The sequence below is a fragment of the Ranitomeya imitator genome, chromosome 6 (assembly GCF_032444005.1).
Source record: "Ranitomeya imitator isolate aRanImi1 chromosome 6, aRanImi1.pri, whole genome shotgun sequence".
Lineage (NCBI taxonomy): Eukaryota > Metazoa > Chordata > Amphibia > Anura > Dendrobatidae > Ranitomeya > Ranitomeya imitator.
Window position 1 is genome coordinate 379,426,476 of NC_091287.1, and position 25,182 is coordinate 379,451,657.

General features: G+C 41.8%; 1 protein-coding gene across 1 annotated transcript in view; it reads right to left on the minus strand.

The window, feature by feature from the left end:
• NAPG (NSF attachment protein gamma) overlaps positions 1 to 25,182 on the minus strand; it is a 43,430-nt gene that overhangs the window by 3,989 nt on the left and 14,259 nt on the right. Inside the window, exons 3-10 of the mRNA XM_069731041.1 lie at positions 16,522 to 16,606; positions 12,518 to 12,535; positions 11,399 to 11,429; positions 11,133 to 11,242; positions 10,983 to 11,049; positions 7,629 to 7,699; positions 5,373 to 5,451; positions 889 to 968 (exon numbers count right to left, since the gene is read on the minus strand). Coding sequence (XP_069587142.1) covers positions 889 to 968; positions 5,373 to 5,451; positions 7,629 to 7,699; positions 10,983 to 11,049; positions 11,133 to 11,242; positions 11,399 to 11,429; positions 12,518 to 12,535; positions 16,522 to 16,606 — 541 coding nt within the window. The remainder of the gene's footprint in view (positions 1 to 888; positions 969 to 5,372; positions 5,452 to 7,628; positions 7,700 to 10,982; positions 11,050 to 11,132; positions 11,243 to 11,398; positions 11,430 to 12,517; positions 12,536 to 16,521; positions 16,607 to 25,182) is intronic.

The window sequence follows — 25,182 nt, forward strand, 5'->3', positions numbered from 1 at the left end:
GGCCAGTCACACCGGCAAAATGTGGATGTGACTGGGTCCATGTGCAGCTCTCTATGCTCATTCACATCGTGGAGATGCATGCCAATAATTGTCCTATGCTCATCCAAAAACAGGCCAGAACAATGCAGGCTGACATTTTTTTCCCATACAGATCTGAGATCCAGGTGGAAGATCGTTCATGGACACTAGCACCTATGCTACCATTGATCAGTCCGTGGTCAACTGGGCACACAGACAGAACACTGAAAACAGTTGATTGAATATAGCCTAAGGCCCATGAAAACAGAGAAAAAACAAACAAACAGCATTTACAACATTCATAGTGTGTTATTGTCTAAAAGTGATGCCCTCATGACTTATGAAGCTCAGCCATTATAGGACTTCCTGTCAAAGACCCTTACCCAACGCCAGTCAGCTGCTTGCCTGCATGTGTTCGCTCAAGAGTCCATTTGCACAAGCATATTTAGGTTCGTATTTTGAAAGTCAAAACGAATATAGGAACCAAAACACTGAAGAGTTGCAAATTTTTTCATTACGACACGTTCAGTTTTTTACCTCAGTATTTGTAAGCCAAAACTAGGAGTGGGGTGATAAATACAGACATGGTGACGCATTTCTATCACCTACTCCTGGTTTTGGCTTACAAATTCTGAGGTAAAATACTGACCAAATACTGAACTTGTGAACGTTGCCTGATAGGTTATGTTCCCTACCTGGTTTTGGCTTTACTAAGCGTAAATGTGGCCTAACTGGCAGACTGCATTGACCTGTCCATATTGCTCGCATCGGTGGGAGTCCTGCTTTCTGCTATGTAAATGAAGGAAACATTGTCCGGTATACGATGCATCTACAGTCGGGTTCTGTCTCCTTTAACACAGATCGTCTTACCTGTAACTCTCTCTGACACACTTCTCTGCGGCGACGTAGTCATTCCTATGAAGATGGACTAACACCTGAGCAATTGTTTTCTACATAAAATAAGAAACAGCAATAGGAAATGTTATTACAAAGGATAGAACAAAGCATCTGTGTCAGGAATACCTTGTTCTCTATGATTTCATTCCGTGTTTTCATATAAAAAGCTTTTCAAATACTGACAGAAATCAGATCAATTCTGTGACTCCTGCTTGTAATTAGCTGCAGTACCCGCTAATGGCCACTACGCACTGTACGGAGCAGTGCTGTTCCTCTCCGTACAATGTCTACATCTGGCTGCCACTGGAGAGTAAAACTGGTGGGGTACCGGTGTCAGACCTCCACCAATCTGATATTGATAACCTGTCCTAAAGACTACTCATCAATACCCAAGTTCTGCACAGTCCCTTTAAGTTTTAAGCTAATTACTCAATATGTGTAGATTAATAGCATTTTTTTTCCATGAAAGGTTCCCTTTAAAATTCTGAACAATATATGCACCTAAAGTAACAGGAACATTAAGCTGTTTGGAGATTGTCTTCTAGCCTTTACGTTTAACATGTCTATAGTTTCTTTCCAATCTCTTGAGATTACTTTCTCTTTAGCTCCATAGTCATTCCATATCAAGTGATCCAAATATGAATATATTTTTTACCTGACGTCTTTAGATTTTTTTTATTTTCTGTTTTTATGAAGTACAACTTTAGCTAATTACAAATTAAAAGTTTTGAATTTTTTTCTTCATCAGTTAATTTTTTTACAGATTTCTTTTGAAAAAGCGAGGATTTTGGCCTGGTATGGCTTTACAGTTTTTTTTATCATATCTCGGGCTAAAACTAAGATAAAGAGGTGGGAGAGGCATCATTTTTTCTCAGAACGGTATCGGCTTTCGTTTGATATGTCACAAGACTGTTTCTTTATATTTTGTTTTGGAGAAATGTGAACAAAAACGTTTGTTTTAAAATTGTGAAAACATGCATGTGGGTTACTTGTGTTCTTGTTTATATTTGTACAGGGATTCAACTTGGGACCTATCAAATTTTAATCTTTTTTTTAAGCCTCGAATCATCTGATTTTATGTTTGTGTGAGTTTCTTCCTTTTTTCTTTTCAAATTACAACTTATTGAATTCAACATTTATATGTAACAATAAAGAAACACAAAAAACAAATACCGAAGTGCCAGAATAAATACATCTTAATCATCATAACACAACTTGTTCAATGCATTCAGGTTGAAAATGCTGAGCAAGCCAAAAGGAAAAAAGGCGATCATAGCCTCAAGTGTGATTTTCTAAATACAGTCTCTGTTATGATACGGTGGTCTAGGAGCAACATGGAACGAGCTCTGAAGGAAGTGGTAACTGTACTGTCCGCAGTCCCTAAGCTCAACACAACACTAGAAGTAGCCGTGGGATGCTCCTAACTCTCCCTAGGCATCTCGTCACAGCCTAAGAGCTAACTACCCCTAAAGAAAGAAGCAGGAAAGCTATCTTGCCTCAGAGAAAATCCCCAAAGGATAGATTAGCCCCCCACAAATAATGACTGTGAGTGGAGAGGGAAAAGACATACACAGAATGAAACCAGGATGAGCACAGGAGGCCAGTCTAGCTAAATAGATAGGACAGGATGGAATACTGTGCGGTCAGTATAAAACACTACAAAAATCCACGCAGAGTTTACAAAAAATCTCCACACCTGACTAAAGGTGTGGAGGGCAAATCTGCCTCCCAGAGCTTCCAGCAAGACAGAATTAATTCATACTGATAAGCTGGACAAACATAGAAAGCACAGAATGGATAAGTCCACAATCTATGGACAGAAAAGAGCAAGCAAAAACTTAGCTTTGCTGAACTGGTCAGGATAACAGGGAACTCCAAAGAGATGTGAATCCAACCAGGAACCATTTACAAGTGGCACTGGCTGAAGAAAGAGCCAGGCCTAAATAGCCGAGCAGAAGAGACGATAAGTGGAGGCAGCTGATGACAGCTCACTCCAAGGAGCAGCCATACCACTAGAAACCACAAGAGGGAGCCCAAGAGCAGAACTCACAAAAGTGCCACTTACAACCACTGGAGGGAGCCCAAGAGCGGAATTCACAACAAGTCTCATCCTAATTATATGTTATAAAAGAACCAATATTTTTACCACCTATTTATACATGGAACAATTTTTTTTCTATTATAACACTAAACATGTCATTTAGGAAGTGTTTAAGAAGAATAGTACCGTAGTTAAATCCTCATTCTATAAATATGAAGTTATCAAACAATTAATAGTAGGTTTTTACACTGGCCTATCATCAATGTGTCCCTTCTAGTGGGTGAAATGTCATCTTGTCCATAATTGCTTACTAGCAATGGCCGTTTCCTTTTGTGTCAGTATGGACGGCCGGTCATGGTGCTCGGCTCCACCTGAGTCAGTATCTGATTTTTGTTAACTTTTACAATGTCTGGTTTTCTTGGATACACAAAGGACAGCGACGGACCAGAAAGTGCAGAAAAGTCACTTCTACGTCTTCATTTTCACAATCTTTGGAGAGTCCAGTAGCCGCCAGCGCCGATCATATTCACAGGTCACATCACCAGTTATGCCATCCATTGCCGATTTTGTGCCGCCTTCCACCACTTCATGGATGTCACTCTCTTTGCTGAATGAAAAAACCCTTGTTTTTATTTCCACTACATGGGATGACAGTCCGGTATTGCTGAGTCTCTTTGATGGGTTCTGCTTCCTGTAACCGATGTTTTCACAAACTCTCCTCCTCCTCTTCGTAGTCCTGGTTTGTACAATACATGAACTGGATGTTAAGAATATTTTTCTCCCTCCATTTGAGGAGTTTCCTGGGTATTAGGATTTGGTGTGAATATGGCCTCTGGAGGCTGGAGCTGCCAGCCGGTCATCTGCTCTGCAGTCACCGTCTACCCCTGGTCATTCTCAGCTCTAACAAAGCTTCTCCTCTGCCCTCTCCTGCTTCTAAGCTGTAACATAATAAAATAATACAGTAATATCTAAAAATCATGGAGTATTTGGTAAATATGGACCCCACACTGTTAGACCACAGGCTGAACAGATCTGAATGTGAGATTTTCGAATTGACACTGTAATAGTTGTATTTTTTAAAATATGATCTCATCACGATCCCAGCTTGTATTTTGGTACAGATGTGGCCAGGAGCATAGCAGGCACATGTGCAGTTTTTGAAATTTTTTTAATTAAACTTTTTTTTTGGAAATGCGTTTTAAAATTTTGCGTTTCCATTCGCATGGGTAAAATATTATCAAAGATACTCTTGGTGAAAGCATGTACAGTTCTGAGTAGAATGGTGTTCATTTTGTTTCTCTATCTTTTTTCTAGCCTGAGTTATGAGGAGAAATTTAACACCGAAATTCACACTTTTTCCGAACTTTGAAAATCAATTAAAAAAAAAAAATCTAGAATTTTTTTTTCTTCACATTTTGCATTCTCTGACACTCTATTACCAAATAACAAAATCTCAAAAGAATTAAAAATATAGTGGTAAAAATCATTGGTTCACTTGACATGGAGTGTTCAGAAACAGCACAGTGACTACTTTTCATTTTTCAAATAGGCCGTCTGACTGATTACAAGTTTGACGCCAATTACAGGACAAACCTTCATTTAACATGTCCCTATGGTCAAATTATTTTCAATGTTATTTAAAATGGTACAATCAGTTTTGTCCAGGCTATTTTCATTTTTTTTCTCCTTTCTGTTGAGCTACAATTCAAAAGCAATGTCCGATTTTCATTAGTTCATAGTCAGTGAAATTACACTGAAAATGTGCTAAATAAACCTACTTTTTTACATATCCTAATATATAAAGAGGTGGATTAATGAAAATAACCATTTCAAAAACCTTACACACATTCAGTAATGTCAACTCAATATCTAGGCAATTTACAGAAAAGCCAAAATAAGAGGATCTTATCCATTTAAAAAAAAAAAAAAAATCAGGAATATGACATGGCATGTAAATTTAAAAAGACAATTAAATATAGATCTATAGAGAGGTAGAGAGATATATCTATCTATATGTGTGTATTTATTTTGCTTTTCTTATATAGCGCCATCATATTCCGCAGCGCTTTAAAGATATTATCATCACTGTCCCCAATGAAGCTCACAATCTAAATTCTACAATCAGTATGTTTTGGGACTGCAGCAGGAAACCAGAGAACCAGAAGAAAACCCACAAAACTACTTGAAGAGGTTGTCCTTGGTGGGTTATGAACCCAGGACCCTGCCCAACGCATCACAGCCAACTACTGAGCCGCAATGCTGCGCACACAGATCTATAAAAATACACCCAATAAACGGGAAGCCCTGTGCAAGGCCCTCAAGGAAACCGGTATTACAATTGAGCAGACGTCTTTCTGGTTTACCCCCAGAACCATCAACTGCACAAAAACCCAGTGTAGATGATAGCGCTCCATACCTTATAACATGTCGGATAATTTTCTATTTCTTTGTACATATTTTTCTCTTTTAGTATGGACACTACAGCTTCATCGAGCCTGAAAGAACATAAGATGAGCATTTATATTACACTGACATCTCTATAACAGACAAGGTGATGGCCGAGCTACAACTCATTGCATTTATATTGTACATATGTCCGCAGCATTAGCGCTAACTGGATTATGTATTATGTGCAGAAATCATTACATTACTGAGGACATTTCAGTGGCTATGTCAGGACTGGTGCAGACAGGAATACACTTTACTTATAATGTGGTAGTCTAACAAAGCAAAAGTGGAAAAAATAAAACGTAACTTTTATTTTGACTAAAGTCACACACAAAAAAAACTTAAACCAAACACCCAAGTGGATAAAAATACTGGGGCTGAGTCTCAGGCAGTAGTGTAGTTACCACAGAGATTGATTATCCCCAGAAAGGACAGAATGATATCCTCCACAGTATATTGGAGATATCATAAAAACTAGAAATTGACATAAGAGCTGGAGTAAAATAACGTCAAACAGCACAAAACGTCAAACTAGTTGCATGAACAAGCAATAAAAGCCATCAATAACCGCATGTACACAGTGCCATTGATGGCTGTAAGTAATATAAAAAGGAACAATCTCACCGCTTCCAAGATGAGGGCCCAGGAGCACCGGATAATTTTCTGGTCAGAAGAAAGTCCGGAAAGATACCGGAGACGACAGTCCCTGTGTCAGTACCTATGGGGCTATCGATAGACTATCCCCACAGCTCCTGCCCTTACAAGGGCAGACCACAGCTACCCCTGTCCAAACATGCCCTGCACTCTCCCTGTATGGTCCGTCCCGACGCGTTTCATCTGAGCAGAATCTTCAGGGGACTTTCTTGTGCATGGAGATAGAGTGCTAAAAAGGAGGGACACTAAGTCCTGCCACCCTCAATGCTGTCCTGCAGAGGGTCCTCTGCAGGACAGCATTGAGGGTGGCAGGACTTAGTGTCCCTCCTTTTTAGCACTCTATCTCCATGCACAAGAAAGTCCCCTGAAGATTCTGCTCAGATGAAACGCGTCGGGACGGACCATACAGGGAGAGTGCAGGGCATGTTTGGACAGGGGTAGCTGTGGTCTGCCCTTGTAAGGGCAGGAGCTGTGGGGATAGTCTATCGATAGCCCCATAGGTACTGACACAGGGACTGTCGTCTCCGGTATCTTTCCGGACTTTCTTCTGACCAGAAAATTATCCGGTGCTCCTGGGCCCTCATCTTGGAACCGGTGAGATTGTTCCTTTTTATATTACTTACAGCCATCAATGGCACTGTGTACATGCGGTTATTGATGGCTTTTATTGCTTGTTCATGCAACTAGTTTGACGTTTTGTGCTGTTTGACGTTATTTTACTCCAGCTCTTATGTCAATTTCTAGTTTTTATGATATCTCCAATATACTGTGGAGGATATCATTCTGTCCTTTCTGGGGATAATCAATCTCTGTGGTAACTACACTACTGCCTGAGACTCAGCCCCAGTATTTTTATCCACTTGGGTGTTTGGTTTAAGTTTTTTTTGTGTGTGACTTTAGTCAAAATAAAAGTTACGTTTTATTTTTTCCACTTTTGCTTTGTTAGATTTATGATTTATAGTGGTATTGTCTATGTGACTTGCAGTCAACATATAGACTTTGCTTTGTCTCTTATAATGTGGTAGCCAACAGGGTCACAGAAGTCAGAAACCCGCCAATCACAAGAACAGAGCGGAGGAGGTGCAAGAAAAGCACCTTGCTATATGCCACCCGTATTTATGCAGTGACCACCCATATAATACACAACTAAAATGGTTATTATCCCTACAGAGATGGAAATGCAGCAGACACTATAGAGATTCGCCTGCGCCCCATTGCCAAGAGAGATGGCAACATCTACATGTAGATGCCAATTTATTCTTACATTTTCAATGGCACAATGAAAAGTTGTAAAACAACGTTTTCTAGCATTATCAAGTGTGGGAAATGTCAGTAATTACTAAACCAGATAAGAATGTCCTTTTGGACTCCCCCAAGCCATTATATGTCTTTTTTTTTTTTTTTTTTAAGATGAAAGGCTGTGGGTGACAGATGCCAACGTAGAGCACCCATTTAACATATGTATCATGAGATTTTAATGATGTACATGTTAATCTGATCTTTTTATAACCTACGGGTGATGATACATATTGTGGATAGTGTGACAGGGAACTATAAAGGAAAACCGTACCGGCGAGCTCGCACTAGAAGTCTTGAAGCCTTGCCTAGAAGTTCAACTGCTTGTCGTAAACGTTCTTCATTCTGCAGAAGATAAAATGCTGACGATTTATTAATGAAAAAATTACATGTACAAGTCAGTAATATTTCATGGTACTCAAAATGTGCTGCTGCAGCTCAGTCATTTCTTCCACCGTGGCCGGTAAAGATCGGACAGTTAGAGAACATATCCCAAAAGCATACTTTTTTACTCAACAATATTGATATTGCAACATCAAGAAGGAAAAGTCACATCATAGGATCGATAGACATTAGTGATGAGCGAATGTGCTCGGATAAGGTCTTACCCGAGCATGCTTGTGTGCGAACCAAGTGTCTCCGGCGTGCTCAAAAAATATGTTTGAGTCCCCGCAGCTGTATGTCTCGCGGCTATTAGACAGCCACAACACAAAGGGATTGTCTAACAAATAGGTAATCCCTGCATGTGTCTAAAGGTACCTTCACACATAACGATTTCGTTAACGATATTGTTGCAACGTCACAGTTTTTGTGACGTAGCAACGATCCCGCTACCGATCTCGTTATGTGTGACAGCTACCAACGATCAGGCCCCTGCTGGGAGATCGTTGGTCGCTGGGGAATGATCAGGACCTTTTTTTGGGTCGCTGATCACCCGCTGTCATCGCTGATCCAGCGATGTGTTCACTTGTAACCAGGATAAATATCGGGTTACTAAGCGCAGGGCCGCGCTTAGTAACCCGATATTTACCCTGGTTACCATTGTCCCTGCACTGTCAGCGCCGGCCGTAAAGCAGAGCACAGCGGTGATGTCACTGCTGTGCTCTGCTTTACGGCCGGCGCTGACACAGTCAGTGCGGGAAGCTGACGGCGGGGGACGTGACAGACATCGGAATGTGAGTATGTAGTGTTTTTTTTTTTTTTACTTTTACAATGGTAACCAGGGTAAATATCAGGTTACTAAGCGCGGCCCTGCTCTTAGTAACCTGATGTTTACCCTGGTTACCCGGGGACTTCGGCATCGTTGAAGACAGTTTCAACGATGCCGAAGTCGTTCCCCTGATCGTTGGTCGCTGGAGAGAGCTGTCTGTGTGACAGCTCCCCAGCGACCACACAACGACTTACCAACGATCACGGCCAGGTCGTATCGCTGGTCGTGATCGTTGGTAAGTCGTTTAGTGTAACGGTGCCTTAAGAGCCGTGAGACATGCAGGCGAGGGGACTCGAACATAGTTTTCGAGCATACCGAAGACAATTGGTTAGCACACGAGCATGCTCTAATAACACCTTATCCGAGCACATTCACTCATCACTAATAGACATGTTAGTAGACAAATGCTCGATACTGAAGAAATCGAGATGGTTTCAATATTTTTGCTTCCATTTTTTCATCATTTGTAAATCCCTAACATGTCTATTGATCCTGTGATTATCTTAACTACACAACTTTTCCTTCTTAGTGTAATTTCAATGTTGAAGAGTGTATATATGAATGCTCATGTATATAGACAATGCTGTTACATATTTATTATGGCGCCGACGTCTCCAGTGGCTATGGTCGTTCATACTCAGTAGCGCTGTTCCACAACTAGCATCCACGTGTAAAGTAGTGGAAAAACTCTTTAAGGCTGGCATTTCAAGATTGTTTGATTCATGTGCATCAAAAGGCACTTTATCTGATAAATCTACAAACAAAAAGGACGATCCAGCTCACCCACTTTGTAGTAGCCAGCAATTCTCTGCCCGGATAACCATCACTGCTGCTTTGATGTGGTGAGGAACAGCATACAAAAGGAGAAATCCAACTGTTTTCCCAGATACAAATATGCAAAAATAGGCGATCCTGGTAATACAAATTGTAAGAACAAATCCTACACGGTTTAGACTAAAACATGTCTGAAATGCGTATGATCTATCTTACAATTTTGTGGAACCAGCATTGCCTATTTTGGAATAAAGCCATTTGCATATTTTTATCCGAAAAATGGCTGGATTTCTGCTTTGTACAGCATGGAGCAGGCATACATTTGTACTAAGCTTTGCACCATTTCTGGCTCATATTCTAAGCTTTTGCCATCTTACTGCACAACCAAGACTGATAAACCTAATAAATGTGGGCAATTGTATTTCATGAATAGGGATGTGGTGGCTTCAGACATCCTGATTACAGATGAAAAGCCACCTTGAAGGAAAGTTTATGGAAGATTGAAGAGAAGTTTAAATTTCAATTTGTAAAAATGGAGGCAAATTACAACATTTCTAAAAAACAAAAAAAAAAACAAACAAACAAAAAAAAAAAACCTTACAATTTTTTTTAAGCGTTCACTTCTCATTTTTAGAAATAAACTAAGCAATCAAGGGGATTTTGCTGAAGCTCCAGGAGTTTATGGGTTACCCGGTGACTTCACAATGATTTCTCTTCACGGTGAAGTATTAGCGAGACTCTTGGAAATGTCAAACTACATTAAGCCTTCATTGACCCTTCAGAGAGTCATTGTAAATCTAGACTGTCATAATAAGCAGTACTCATAAAGTGTTCTCAAATCTCATCCATTCTGTAACATGTACAAGAAGGATTCCTGCATTCCTTCCATGACAGACACTGAGCAGGCACGTCCACAGCATCAATGTATGCAGAGGGCGCTGAACATCGTCCAATATGATGTCAGATTCAGCAGTCATAAACATTACGGAGCTTGGATTGCTACTATACACGCTTGTTTTGCTAGATCAGGTATTTCAGCTATAACACATGCAATCTGCACCTATGGTTCAGGCCAGATCTGGTTACACTATGACATATCCAGGCAAAAGGAATACATGTTGAGGTTTATATTTTCCACTATAGCCATGACGTATCGTACGGGTATGCCATTAATGAGGTAATACCATCTTCCTCTGGATATGCCATAAATGTAGAGGCTGGGGATCCCACCAATGGAACCTACATTGTTCTCAAGAACGGCGCCCGGCCACAAGCTGCGTAAGAGGAGAGGTGATCCTATTCCTGTACAGATTAAATGGAATTATGACCATCTCTCCACTTACTCATGAGTCCTCAAAACAAATGCAGGACCCACTGGTGGATTACACATCTACTTTATATTTATGACATATCCTCTGAATATGCCATAAATGTATGACATGGAAATAACTTTTTAGTGATTTATTGGTCAAAGTCCAACTTTTTTTTTTTTTTTTTTAATTCAGCAGAAAAATGCCCCACCGGCGCTAACTCTTCTACTGTGAATGGCAGATCAGTGTGTGAATTTATCCACTGATGCATCTCCCATTCAGTTAGGGGGCTTGTATATAAGAGTAATGCAGACATACAGAAATACAAGCGTACCTCAAAGACAGATGCAGACTGCTGATATAAATGGACCGCTTTTTCCAAATTTACGTGTTCGATGAGCCTGAAATCAAATGATACAAAGAGTCATTCTGATGTCAAGACAGGACCGAGTGGAGCAGACAGGATTATTACTGATAGACTCACTTCCCGGCCCGCTCTAACGCCATAGCAGCCGTGTCAGGAGTGCCGTTTTCAAGAAACATCATGCTGGCTTTCTCTATCAACTGGACGGCTTCAGGAAGTTTCTGCATCTCCTAATAATAAAAGAGCAAAAAAAGTAATGAAATGTGTAAAATGTTCCAGTTCTCGAACACCGTAGCACTAAGAATACCTCGGAGAAATGATCAAAACAGGTAGAAAGTCAAGAACTAAATCTACGGCTTCTTGGGGTTCATGCGACCAAATCTCACCTTTAGCATCATTCCGGCTTGTTCATAGGCTCTGTCAAATGAAATAATAGATGTTACAGAAAAGTAATTATAGTAATTAACATAGTTTTTATAAATGCAATCTGTGATTGCAAAGACATGGCAGTATAATACCAACAAGTACCATCATCACCGTCAGCCCTACAGATTATGGTATGTACACTAAGCATAGTATGGCTGCTCTCGACACGTGTGCTAAGCAGATCCCCTAAAAATGCCCGCCTGACTGGTATATATCAGGGTTACTATGAGCGTTCTAGTACAGTATCCGCCCTCTGTAGTTCTGCACCCACGGATAATAGAGGGTCTCTGCGGCAGCAGAACATGATGTGATTAGCTACATCCGGAAACCCCTGCGCTGCCGTGGATCAATACATGAAATTGAGATCACGCCTCAAATCCACCCTGCGATAAATGACTCCATTTGCAGAAATTAAGAGTAAATTGCACACAATGCTGGCAGAAGAATATACAAAGATCCTTACAAAGGGGGGTCTCACCACATATCACTCGACCTGCCCATGATGGACACTAATGACACCCTACAGACCCCATTCACCATAATGGGGTCAATCTGTTTTCTGTTATGGTGTCCGTTCTTTTCCTGGATGAATCTGCTGCCAACAAGACATTTCCCCTTCAGTAGCACAAGAAACATACTGTAAGAAGGCAGCAATTCAGAAAAAGTTATCTATGTAAATCATGAACAGATTGAATCTTTTCTGGCCAAAAGAAGGGTCTCTCTTAAGCAGATGAACCCCCAGTATGTCGCCCATATACACAGACATTTCCAGTTCTGACTAATAACAGCATTGTGGGCATGGACTCCTGGTATAGATTCTGGTCCCCAGAATCCATGGACGTTTCCACACATATCTACCACTACTCAGGTCAGACAAGCTGTGGATATTGTAATATTTGCACAACCGAAGCCACAAAGTCCATGATAACATTGTGCCTGCCAGAAATCAGAAGGGAACATGTTACAAATCTGCAGCTTCAAGGGATTAACTTCCAGCAAAGAATTAAAAGTCACTACCTCATTGAAATCTGTATTATGGGCCATTTAACTCGTATCTACAGGAGATAGGAGATACTTACTTTGCCGCATGGAAAAGACTGGTAGAAATATTTGGTTAAGGTTTCAAAACATTAAATGAATTAAGCCATAAGAATGCTGGGACCCAGTGTAGACTGGGTGCTATATGGACAGCAATGGGTGCTGCATGCACTTATCTGTGTACAGGCAGCTCGTCCTAAGAGCACATACAAGGTAACACTCCAGTCATTCTCATCTACTCACTGGTATCCATGTTACCTCAGGTCACGCCAGTTAATAGTTTAAATGTTGGTTCCTACTATTGTAAAACTTAAAAATATTACATTTACATGGTCCATACAGTATGACTGGGTAAGGGCAGGAATATGGGACATCTGATCAGGAGCAAAACACTGCCATGTTAAAAAACCCAGATACTATCATATTGGCATTTTTTAAAAGGGAGTCTGTCAGCTCCAAAATACCTTTGAATCTAACTATACAGGGACATTGGGGACTTTGCTCCTATACAAAATCTTACTAGCACTGTGTCTGTTACAATGCCTGAGAAAATAACTTAATGATTATGGAAATTAGGGGGTTTTGTTGTGCCCCTAGCAGGGCCAAGAGCACAGTGTACTGTTACGCTCGCTCATTTTGCATCATAGCGACTTCCCTTGCATCTGATAGACAGTGCTTGCTTCCTTGAACAAACTCTGCCCAGCGGGTATGTGCACGGACAATGGTGGTGATGGCCACATACACACAGTTTATTGCAGCCATGTACACAGTGGTCAGGCATGTTCTCCTACGTGGTTCCTCTCTGCTCACGCCACTTTCTGTGCTGGTACACCAGGGCATGTTCTCCTACGTGGTTCTTCTCTGCTGACGCCACTTTCTGTGCAGGTACACCGGGGCATGTTCTCCTACGTGGTTCCTCTCTGTTGACGCCACTTGCTGTGCTGGTTGGTACACCAGGGAATGTCCTCCTAAGTGGTTCCTCTCTGCTGACGCCACTTGCTGTGCTGGTTGGTACACCAGGGCATGTTCTCCTACGTGGTTGTTCTCTATGTTCTCTACTGACGCAACTCGCTGTACTGGTACACCCGGGCATGTTCTCCTATGTTGTTCTTCTCTGCTGACACCACTTGCTGTGCTGGTACACCCAGGCATGTTCTCCTACATGGTACCTCTCTGCTGACGCCACTCGCTGCGCTGGTACACCAGGGCATGTTCTCCTACGTGGTACCTCTCTGCTGATGCCACTCGCTGCGCTGGTACACCAGAGCATCTTCTCCTATGTGGTTCCTCTCTGCTGATGCCACTCGCTGTACTGGCACACCCAGGCTTGTTCTCCTACATGCATCTAACATTGCTAAAATGTTACCATTGGGGGCAGTGGTGACAATCATCTATTCGGTGATGCAATGAATTCAGGAGAGGTACATTATCTTCCCCACTCTGAAACTCTTGCTATGCTTCTGTGTGTAGCAGTGAACGCTGTCAGCAGAAACACATATGCACACGGCCAATACAGCCAGTGTCACTATGCACACACGCACGCACACGAACAAACAGGACAGTGTTTCCTCTATGAAGTGATCACTGACTAGCAGAAGCAGGGGAAGCCAAAAATACCAAATGAGGAGCAGAATGTTACATTGACATCTTAGCCATGGCAAAGGTACACGGCACCATAGTTTTATACCTATAGGTCTTCACATAAAAGGACCGGTCAGAATGCCCACACTGCCCTCTTTCCACCACTGAAATTGGTTACAATGGGCACAAAGCGTCACAATTGGGCCATGAAACAATTATAGAAGATGACCTGCTCTGATGAATCACTTTCTATTTTGTATCTTGTGGATGACTGGGTGTATGTTTTGTTTACCTGGGGAAGAGATGGCAGAGACAGTGTAATGCTGGGGTCAATGTTCTGCTGGGGAACTCTGTGTCCTGTCAGTCATGAGGATGTTGCTCTGACACATATCACAAATGTAAACATTGTTACACACATTTATGGAAACCGCATTCTCTGAAGGCAGTGGCCTCTTCCTGTCACATTCCTAAAACTGTTCAGTAAAGATGTAAGGGAAAAAAACTGTGCTCCTTCCCTTTTGAGCCCTGCCATGCGCCAAAACAGTAGTTTTCACCCGCATATGGGATATCGGCGTACTCAGGAGAAATTGTACAACATAGTTTGTTGTTCATTTTCTCCTGCTATCCTTGTGAAAATAAAGATTTGGCGGGGCTAAAGTAAAACGTTTGCAAAATAAAGTTACGGTAAAGGGTAAATATTCATTTTTTTTTCCTTTCACATTACATTAATTCCACAGAGTGGTGCACATTCTCATAGCCTTTGCATAGAGCCTGTTGACCGTTCTGTACATGTTCATGAAGTGGCTATACACTTCTACTTCCTGAAGTGGGCACTTCATAACAACATTTTTAACGATGGGTAGGATTCCCAGAATTTGGACCTCCACAGATCTGCATGCTATACCATATAAAACAACTCTATAAATTGTAGGTCCCCTTAAAATGCAAAGTCTTGGCCCTCGCCTTGACATGTCAAAGCCATCTTGATGGCAAATGGTGAGCGAAACAACATTAGGGAGATCGTTTAATGTTCCGGCTGATCGATGTATATATCATAGCCTACTTGTAACATTTCTGATTTAATTTATCCATAAAAAAAGGACACTGCCCCTATCATTATACAATTATGTTCCAATTAATCTCAGACATAGGAGATGTGGTACTCACCGATGACGTTGTAATCCACCTTATTTTAGTGAACAAATATCAATGCCATCCTGGGACGAGACTAGGTTGTGCCCCCCATTTGATGGCGCTCCTTAGGCTATGTTGACACGTTGCGTTTTTGCAGCTTTTTTTTTAATGCAAATTTTAAGTTGCATTTTACAGTACCAGCAAAGTCTATGAAATTTCAGAAATCTCATGCACGCACATTGTTTTATGTTGCTGGCTGATTTGGAAAACTGCTTTGTTTTTGCAAACTGCAGCATGTCACTTCTTTCAGCGTATTTGCAGCTTTTGTTCACCCATAGGAAACAATGGGAAAAAGCAGCAAAAAACACAGGTGCCAGTTTCTGCTGCATTTTTGGTGCAAAAACCTAAGGAAGTTAAATCTGTTTTTTGGGGGGGCCACTAAAGTTTATTAGCATGTACAAGAGACAACAAAAACGCAGCAATAAATACGCAGCAAAACCTGCTCTTGTAAGCAGCTTCTTTACTGTCAAGACAGCAGGTTTTCCCTGCAGGAAAAAAACGCAGCACAAATGCAACGTGTAAACATAGCCTTAGACCCTTATAAACAACCTCAGATGAGCAGCACAACACACTGCATGAGAACAACACTTACCTCTTTTTTTTGCTGACCTTAGTATAATAATAATTATATATATATATATATATATATATATATATATATATATATATATATATATATATCACACACACACAAATATATATATATATATATATATATATATATATATATATATATATATATATATATATAGTGTATTTTAACACTATAAAGGCTCTACCTTGTAGAATCGGTGTCACTGTTGTCCATAAACTGTGACTGGTACTGCAGCTTATGGCTACATTTAAAGAGTAACTAAAGTTATGAAAACTTTATTAGGGTTTTTAATTCCGCATTTCTGTGATAAAACTTGCTTGTAAGTGGCTTCCATAAATTGATTTCCCCTGCTGCCTTTAGCTGCACTGATTTCAGAATGTATTGATGTGGGGTACAGATGACGGCAGTGAGGGGTCATCGCCTGTGCCTCTATCTCAGGGGATAACTTGCTGCAGGAGGTTGTCCTGGTAAGCAGGATGAGTTAGGTGCTGACCCATCACTGCCATCATCGGTACTCCAAATGAATATGTTGTGATATCAATGCATCCAAAAGGCAGGAAAACAATAAAAAAAATATTTTGTTAATTTTTAAGTAAATACTTTTTTTTAATTTTAACTCTGTGTCCACGATATGTAAAACTCACAATACCAAAGTTATATTTCAAGAAAGGATACGCTTTGTTGTTCTCATAAGATTCTGCCTCCTTTAAAAAGGCATCTTTGGCCTGGTCATACTGTTTGGCATTTTTAAAGGCAACAGCTGTAAGAAACAACATCATAGCATTATAAATATATGCTGTGCAAGGAAAGCAAACACATTAACCAGAAAGATGGAAGGATTCTTTCCAATCACTGCCATAGCGAACTATGACAGAGGTGCCAGATCCAATTTGAAAAGACTGGGACAGACTTATAATGGGAACCATGATGGCTGGTCTTGAGCTTCTGGTTGTCTTAAACTGGTCAAAACTATCACCTGGACATAAGAAAATCAGATAATGGCCTATCACTACCGAAGAGTGGACATGTTCTTGTACAGAGGTCAGTGGAGGAGCTGATCTATGGTCAGTGAGGTGATTCCGAGCATTTACTGGTTCTGTGGAATCAGAGTCGCAGTTGGTATAAAATGGACCGATTCTGAAAATATGTAATAAAATTGGGTACAGTAGTAGAATGCAGGAAATGCTGAATATTTCTTCATAATAATTTGGGGAAGTTGTGAAATGTCCTATAACTGTCTGTTCTGTTCCTGATCTAAGGATCTCGGCTTTTAGTGGAGATGAATCTGTGCTGCACTTTATGTACATGCTCAGTGGTGAGGCAGGGCTGTGGAGTTATGGTGGAGATGAATCTGTGCTGCACTTTATGTACATGCTCAGTAGGGAGGCAGGGCTGTGGAGTTATAGTGGAGATGAATCTGTGCTGCACTTTATGTACATGCTCAGTAGTGAGGCAGTGCTGTGGAGTTGTAGTGGAGATGAATCTGTGCTGCACTTTATGTACATGCTCAGCAGTGAGGCAGTGCTGTGGAGTTATAGTGGAGATGAATCTGTGCTGCACTTTATGCACATGCTCAGTGGTGAGGCAGGGCTGTGGAGTTATAGTGGAGAGGAATCTGCTGCACTTTATGTACATGCTCAGTAGTGAGGCAGGGCTGTGGAGTTATGATGGAGATGAATCTGTGCTGCACTTTATGCACATGCTCAGTGGTGAGGCAGGGCTGTGGAGTTATAGTGGAGATGAATCTGTGCTGCACTTTATGTACATGCTCAGCAGTGAGGCAGGGCTGTGGAGTTATAGTGGAGATGAATCTGTGCTGCACTTTATGTACATGCTCAGCAGTGAGGCAGGGCTGTGGAGTTATAGTGGAGAGGAATCTGCTGCACTTTATGTACATGCTCAGTAGTGAGGCAGGGCTGTGGAGTTATGATGGAGATGAATCTGTGCTGCACTTTATGCACATGCTCAGTGGTGAGGCAGGGCTGTGGAGTTATAGTGGAGATGAATCTGTGCTGCACTTTATGTACATGCTCAGCAGTGAGGCAGGGCTGTGGAGTTATGATGGAGATGAATCTGTGCTGCACTTTATGCACATGCTCAGTAGGGAGGCAGGGCTGTGGAGTTATAGTGGAGATGAATCTGTGCTGCACTTTATGTACATGCTCAGCAGTGAGGCAGGGCTGTGGAGTTATAGTGGAGATGAATCTGTGCTGCACTTTATGTACATGCTCAGCAGTGAGGCAGGGCTGTGGGGTCGTAGTGGAGATGAATCTGTGCTGCACTTTATGTACATGCTCAGCAGTGAGGCAGTGCTGTGGGGTCGTAGTGGAGATGAATCTGTGCTGCACTTTATGCACATGCTCAGTAATGACGCTCCACCTCTATCAGAGAAAAAAGAAAGGAACGCCTGCAATCCTGCACTCATCTCAGAACTGCTAGAGTGAATAGGAAAACAGGATTAAAGTAAATAGCTTTATTATTGTATCATAATGGTGATGAAATGCTTCATACCATTTTACTACAGTAAATGTTATCCCTGAAACATGAGTCATGTATGAAAGAGTCAGAGTCAGAGAAATTGAGGAGTTGGAGTGGGAAGTTTGGCTTACCGACTCCATGGCCCTGGTGGTCATCTAGGTGGTAGGATAATGACTTGAGAATAGATGTGACTATTAAATTCATTGCTCAGTGTGAAAATGGAAAGGGTTTAGAAGGATGTGCAACTTTCTATAATACTTTGTGCTTATTTTTCATCATTTTCAGGATCCCTGCTTACAATCAGTGAACAAAAGCATTACTCTTTACATCCAGATAAGCAGATGTCAGTCAATAACCACTGCAGTGACATGAAGATCATAGAGCCATGAGTATACAAGGCAGTAACTGGCCAGCCTGCCTCGTCCTTCCAGGCAAAATGTCATCACAGACAGGTAGACAAACCTTTATTTTCAAATGAGAAAAATACAGACATGTTTCAAACACAGACTTTCCCCTGATGGCAGCCATGTAAGTCTCTAAATCCACCATGAAATCTGACAGCTGTCCCCCTGTAGCCTGGAAGAGAGATACTTAGGGGCGAGATTCATTATTGGCATTGCACCAGTATTGTGGCATAAGAAAGCTGTAAAAGACTTGTGAATTTTTCCACTTCTCACAGATGGATCTCTTAAAAATTACACCAGAAATTAGCATAGATTGTAGCACAATTCTACACCATGCAGCCAACTAGAAGTTTCACCATCCATCCAAGATGGAAGTAGATTCCAGATGATCAGTAGGTGTGCAGGGTATCAAATCCCCATCCATCTGATACTGAAGACCAATCCTGGGAAGAACAACCAAGATGGCTAACCGCACTTCACTTAACTGGAGCGCCCGTCCAGGTCCAGGGAACCCACTAGGACCGTAGAAGACTGAAAATAGGAAAATGACAGCGCTCCATCCGGGTGTAATCCAAGTATGAAAATTTATTTAAGCCATAAAACAGCAAACAGCAACGTTTCGACCCTGTGGGTCTTTATTAAGCATACCCTTCAGTACATAGGTCCGGCTATATATAGTGTATGTGCCACACAGGGCACCAATCACCAACACGCCGCCCCCTAGCACATAATTAACAATTTAAAAAATAAAAACAGACATCAAACATATGTCAATTAAAAATCTCCCAGCACTAGTAATAGACATGTGTACAGCAGGTTAATATTCCCCACTGTTCAATATAAACAATCAAAAATCCTGAAGACTCCAACTATCCAGATCCGGTGACGGGGTGAACATAACTGTATCCTCCAATCATCTCTCGTCCACATGGAGTAGTAAACAGAGCGCTTCCAATCGATTCCAAGCCTCCATTTGCGTCATAAGATGTAGCGATGCCAATCAGAGGATTCCTTATCAGGACATGTCTTCACCACCAATAGTAGGACCTATAACAAAATCAGTAATCACCCACGTCATAACCCCGACGCCTCCAGCCACCAGCTGCATAACTCGGCAAGTGCCGGCGCGTCACCTATCAAGACCGCCCCCAGCACGTGACCGCGTCGGGAACCAATCGAAAGCGGCGAGCGCCACACACCCACCCAGTACAGAGCTCGGGGCCAAGCTGAAGCGTTACCAAGACGACCACAACGCCATGTCATACATCCAGCAGCCGGCTGGATCCAGCGTTGCAGCAACGAGGAGGTGCACACGATCATCCGCCCAGGTCGGGACCCCACATGCAGCCAAGTGGGGAACCAATGAGGGGCCGAGACCGTAATGCCCCTACCTCGCGCGGCCCGCAAGGTAAACAGCGGCGTAATCAGAGCACCCGCAATCTGGGCTCTGTGCTTGTAATGCAGGAATCACCCATCCAGGCTATATCCGAATACTCTGAAACATTGTTGTTATAAATGGCAAATCCCCATCTTATACATGGATATATCTGGGGCGTAGATTACAAAAGGGAGGTGCAATGAATGAACAATACCCGAATATCCTCCAGATCTCCCATTATACTACTAAACCACTATAGTGACTATCCATATATAAGGACCCAAAACAGATTAACACAATAAATCACAAAAAACTACTATAATTAATAAACCAAATATAAATCATACTATTAACACTATGCAACAGTCGAGGGGCACAGGAAACGGAGCCCAATGTGATCCCACATCAAGGGCAAAATTGAAGTATATGAGATGTTCCATCCTATTGACCGTCGACTGTAGCAGAATCTACCTAAACAAAAAAGAGAAAAATAGATACAAAAAATCAGGAAATAAGAACCATACAGTCTATCACATGACCTAATTCGGCCGCAGAGATATTAAAAACAAAAACCAATGATCATGAGTCCCCAACCCTACCGTACACAAGCATGTAGATTGAAGTCAATATTAAGGCCTTTGGGTTGTAACGACCCCAAGGTATAAATCCACCGGAGTTCCTTAGTCTTGAGAATTTGTAGTCTATTACCTCCTCTCCTGAGTACCGGGACACTATCTATCACCCTAAATCTAAGTTGGTTTACTGAATGTCTATTCAGGAGGGCGTTAAACTAGAAGAAGAGGGGACGGGAAGAAAAACATTAGACTCGAACAAAGACGACCCAGGAAAACATACTCAGAAGGGAGGTAAGAACATTTCTAAAACAATCCACAGTGAGGAGATTGGAACAAAACAAAATCCTCTGAACTGCATGCTCGCAAACGCCAGAAGCCTGACAAACAAGATGGAAGAACTAGAAGCAGAAATATCTACAGGTAACTTTGACATAGTGGGAATAACCGAGACATGGTTAGATGAAAGCTATGACTGGGCAGTTAACTTACAGGGTTACAGTCTGTTTAGAAAGGATCGTAAAAATCGGAGAGGAGGAGGGGTTTGTCTCTATGTAAAGTCTTGTCTAAAGTCCACTCTAAGGGAGGATATTAGCGAAGGGAATGAGGATGTCGAGTCCATATGGGTTGAAATTCATGGAGGGAAAAATGGTAACAAAATTCTCATTGGGGTCTGTTACAAACCCCCAAATATAACAGAAACCATGGAAAGTCTACTTCTAAAGCAGATAGATGAAGCTGCAACCCATAATGAGGTCCTGGTTATGGGGGACTTTAACTACCCGGATATTAACTGGGAAACAGAAACCTGTGAAACCCATAAAGGCAACAGGTTTCTGCTAATAACCAAGAAAAATTATCTTTCACAATTGGTGCAGAATCCAACCAGAGGAGCAGCACTTTTAGACCTAATACTATCTAATAGACCTGACAGAATAACAAATCTGCAGGTGGTTGGGCATTTAGGAAATAGCGACCACAATATTGTGCAGTTTCACCTGTCTTTCACTAGGGGGACTTGTCAGGGAGTCACAAAAACATTGAACTTTAGGAAGGCAAAGTTTGAACAGCTTAGAGATGCCCTTAATCTGGTAGACTGGGACAATATCCTCAGAAATGAGAATACAGATAATAAATGGGAAATGTTTAAGAACATCCTAAATAGGCAGTGTAAGCGGTTTATACCTTGTGGGAATAAAAGGACTAGAAATAGGAAAAACCCAATGTGGCTAAACAAAGAAGTAAGACAGGCAATTAACAGTAAAAAGAAAGCATTTGCACTACTAAAGCAGGATGGCACCATTGAAGCTCTAAAAAACTATAGGGAGAAAAATACTTTATCTAAAAAACTAATTAAAGCTGCCAAAAAGGAAACAGAGAAGCACATTGCTAAGGAGAGTAAAACTAATCCCAAACTGTTCTTCAACTATATCAATAGTAAAAGAATAAAAACTGAAAATGTAGGCCCCTTAAAAAATAGTGAGGAAAGAATGGTTGTAGATGACGAGGAAAAAGCTAACATATTAAACACCTTCTTCTCCACGGTATTCACGGTGGAAAATGAAATGCTAGGTGAAATCCCAAGAAACAATGAAAACCCTATATTAAGGGTCGCCAATCTAACCCAAGAAGAGGTGCGAAACCGGCTAAATAAGATTAAAATAGATAAATCTCCGGGTCCGGATGGCATACACCCACGAGTACTAAGAGAACTAAGTAATGTAATAGATAAACCATTATTTCTTATTTTTAGGGACTCTATAGCGACAGGGTCTGTTCCGCAGGACTGGCGCATAGCAAATGTGGTGCCAATATTCAAAAAGGGCTCTAAAAGTGAACCTGGAAATTATAGGCCAGTAAGTCTAACCTCTATTGTTGGTAAAATATTTGAAGGGTTTCTGAGGGATGTTATTCTGGATTATCTCAATGAGAATAACTGTTTAACTCCATATCAGCATGGGTTTATGAGAAATCGCTCCTGTCAAACCAATCTAATCAGTTTTTATGAAGAGGTAAGCTATAGGCTGGACCACGGTGAGTCATTGGACGTGGTATATCTCGATTTTTCCAAAGCGATTGATACCGTGCCGCACAAGAGGTTGGTACACAAAATGAGAATGCTTGGTCTGGGGGAAAATGTGTGTAAATGGGTTAGTAACTGGCTTAGTGATAGAAAGCAGAGGGTGGTTATAAATGGTATAGTCTCTAACTGGGTCGCTGTGACCAGTGGGGTACCGCAGGGGTCGGTATTGGGACCTGTTCTCTTCAACATATTCATTAATGATCTGGTAGAAGGTTTACACAGTAAAATATCGATATTTGCAGATGATACAAAACTATGTAAAGCAGTTAATACAAGAGAAGATAGTATTCTGCTACAGATGGATCTGGATAAGTTGGAAACTTGGGCTGAAAGGTGGCAGATGAGGTTTAACAATGATAAATGTAAGGTTATACACATGGGAAGAGGGAATCAATATCACCATTACACACTGAACGGGAAACCACTGGGTAAATCTGACAGGGAGAAGGACTTGGGGATCCTAGTTAATGATAAACTTACCTGGAGCAGCCAGTGCCAGGCAGCAGCTGCCAAGGCAAACAGGATCATGGGGTGCATTAAAAGAGGTCTGGATACACATGATGAGAGCATTATACTGCCTCTGTACAAATCCCTAGTTAGACCGCACATGGAGTACTGTGTCCAGTTTTGGGCACCGGTGCTCAGGAAGGATATAATGGAACTAGAGAGAGTACAAAGGAGGGCAACAAAATTAATAAAGGGGATGGGAGAACTACAATACCCAGATAGATTAGCGAAATTAGGATTATTTAGTCTAGAAAAAAGACGACTGAGGGGCGATCTAATAACCATGTATAAGTATATAAGGGGACAATACAAATATCTCGCTGAGGATCTGTTTATACCAAGGAAGGTGACGGGCACAAGGGGGCATTCTTTGCGTCTGGAGGAGAGAAGGTTTTTCCACCAACATAGAAGAGGATTCTTTACTGTTAGGGCAGTGAGAATCTGGAATTGCTTGCCTGAGGAGGTGGTGATGGCGAACTCAGTCGAGGGGTTCAAGAGAGGCCTGGATGTCTTCCTGGAGCAGAACAATATTGTATCATACAATTATTAGGTTCTATAGAAGGACGTAGATCTGGGTATTTATTATAATGGAATATAGGCTGAACTGGATGGACAAATGTCTTTTTTCGGCCTTACTAACTATGTTACTATGTTACTATGTTACTATTATCAGCAAAATGCTTAGGGACTGGTAATTCAGTAAGCCCCGTTCTCACTGTGCTCTTGTGTTTATTAATGCGTGCCCTCACTTCCATGGTTGTCTCACCAACATAGGTGAGTCCACAAGGACACACAATCATGTACACAACATAACTTGAAGCACATGTGTATCTCTCCTTGAGAAAAATCTTCTTTCCAGTATGTGGATGGTAAAAAACTCCCCCTTTAGCATGTTGTTACAGCAAGAACAGCCCAAACATGGGAAATTCCCATTTTTAGCTGAACTTAGGGTACTCTGAATCGATTTTTTGGAAGTCCCAATATCAGATTTCACAAGTCTATCTCTGAGGTTACGTCCCCTTTTAAAAGACATCATGGGGAAAGTCTCAAAGCTAGGGATAGAAGGAAGACCCCGTTGCAACAGGGTCCAGTGTCGTCTCAGTATGTTCCCAATACGATTACTGGCTGAATTGTAGATCGACACAAAAGGAATCCTGTCATTCGTAGATTTAACGCGAGTCTTATTCCGGATACTATCACGGGAGCAACCCGCTGCCTTAACCTTATACCTAGTTACCTCCCTAATAGGGTATCCCCTAGAGATAAATTTACTACACATCTCATTAAGTCTAAGATCTACCCGTTCCTCATCAGACACAATTCGTCTCACTCTTAAGAGCTGACTCCACGGAAGAGAACCCACCATTTTTCTTGGGTGATTGCTATCAAAAGATAATAATCCATTTCTATCCGTTTCTTTAACCCCTTCCCGACCTTTGACGCCACGTAGGCGTCATGAAAGTCGGTGCCATTCCGACCCATGACGCCTATGCGGCGTCATGGAAAGATCGCGTCCCTGCAGATCGGGTGAAAGGGTTAACTCCCATTTCACCCGATCTGCAGGGACAGGGGGAGTGGTAGTTTAGCCCAGGGGGGGTGGCTTCACCCCCTCGTGGCTACGATCGCTCTGATTGGCTGTTGAAAGTGAAACTGCCAATCAGAGCGATTTGTAATATTTCACCCATTATAACGGGTGAAATATTACAATCCAGCCATGGCCGATGCTGAAATACCATCGGCCATGGCTGGAAATACTAGTGTGCCCCCACCCCACCCCTCCGATCGCCCCCCCACCCCCCCGATCTGGCCGGTACACTGCTCCGGCTCCCCTCCGTCCAGTGCTCCGCTCCCCCCCGTGCTCGTGTCCGCTCCCCCCGTGCTCCAATCACCCCCCCGTGCTCCAATCACCCCCCC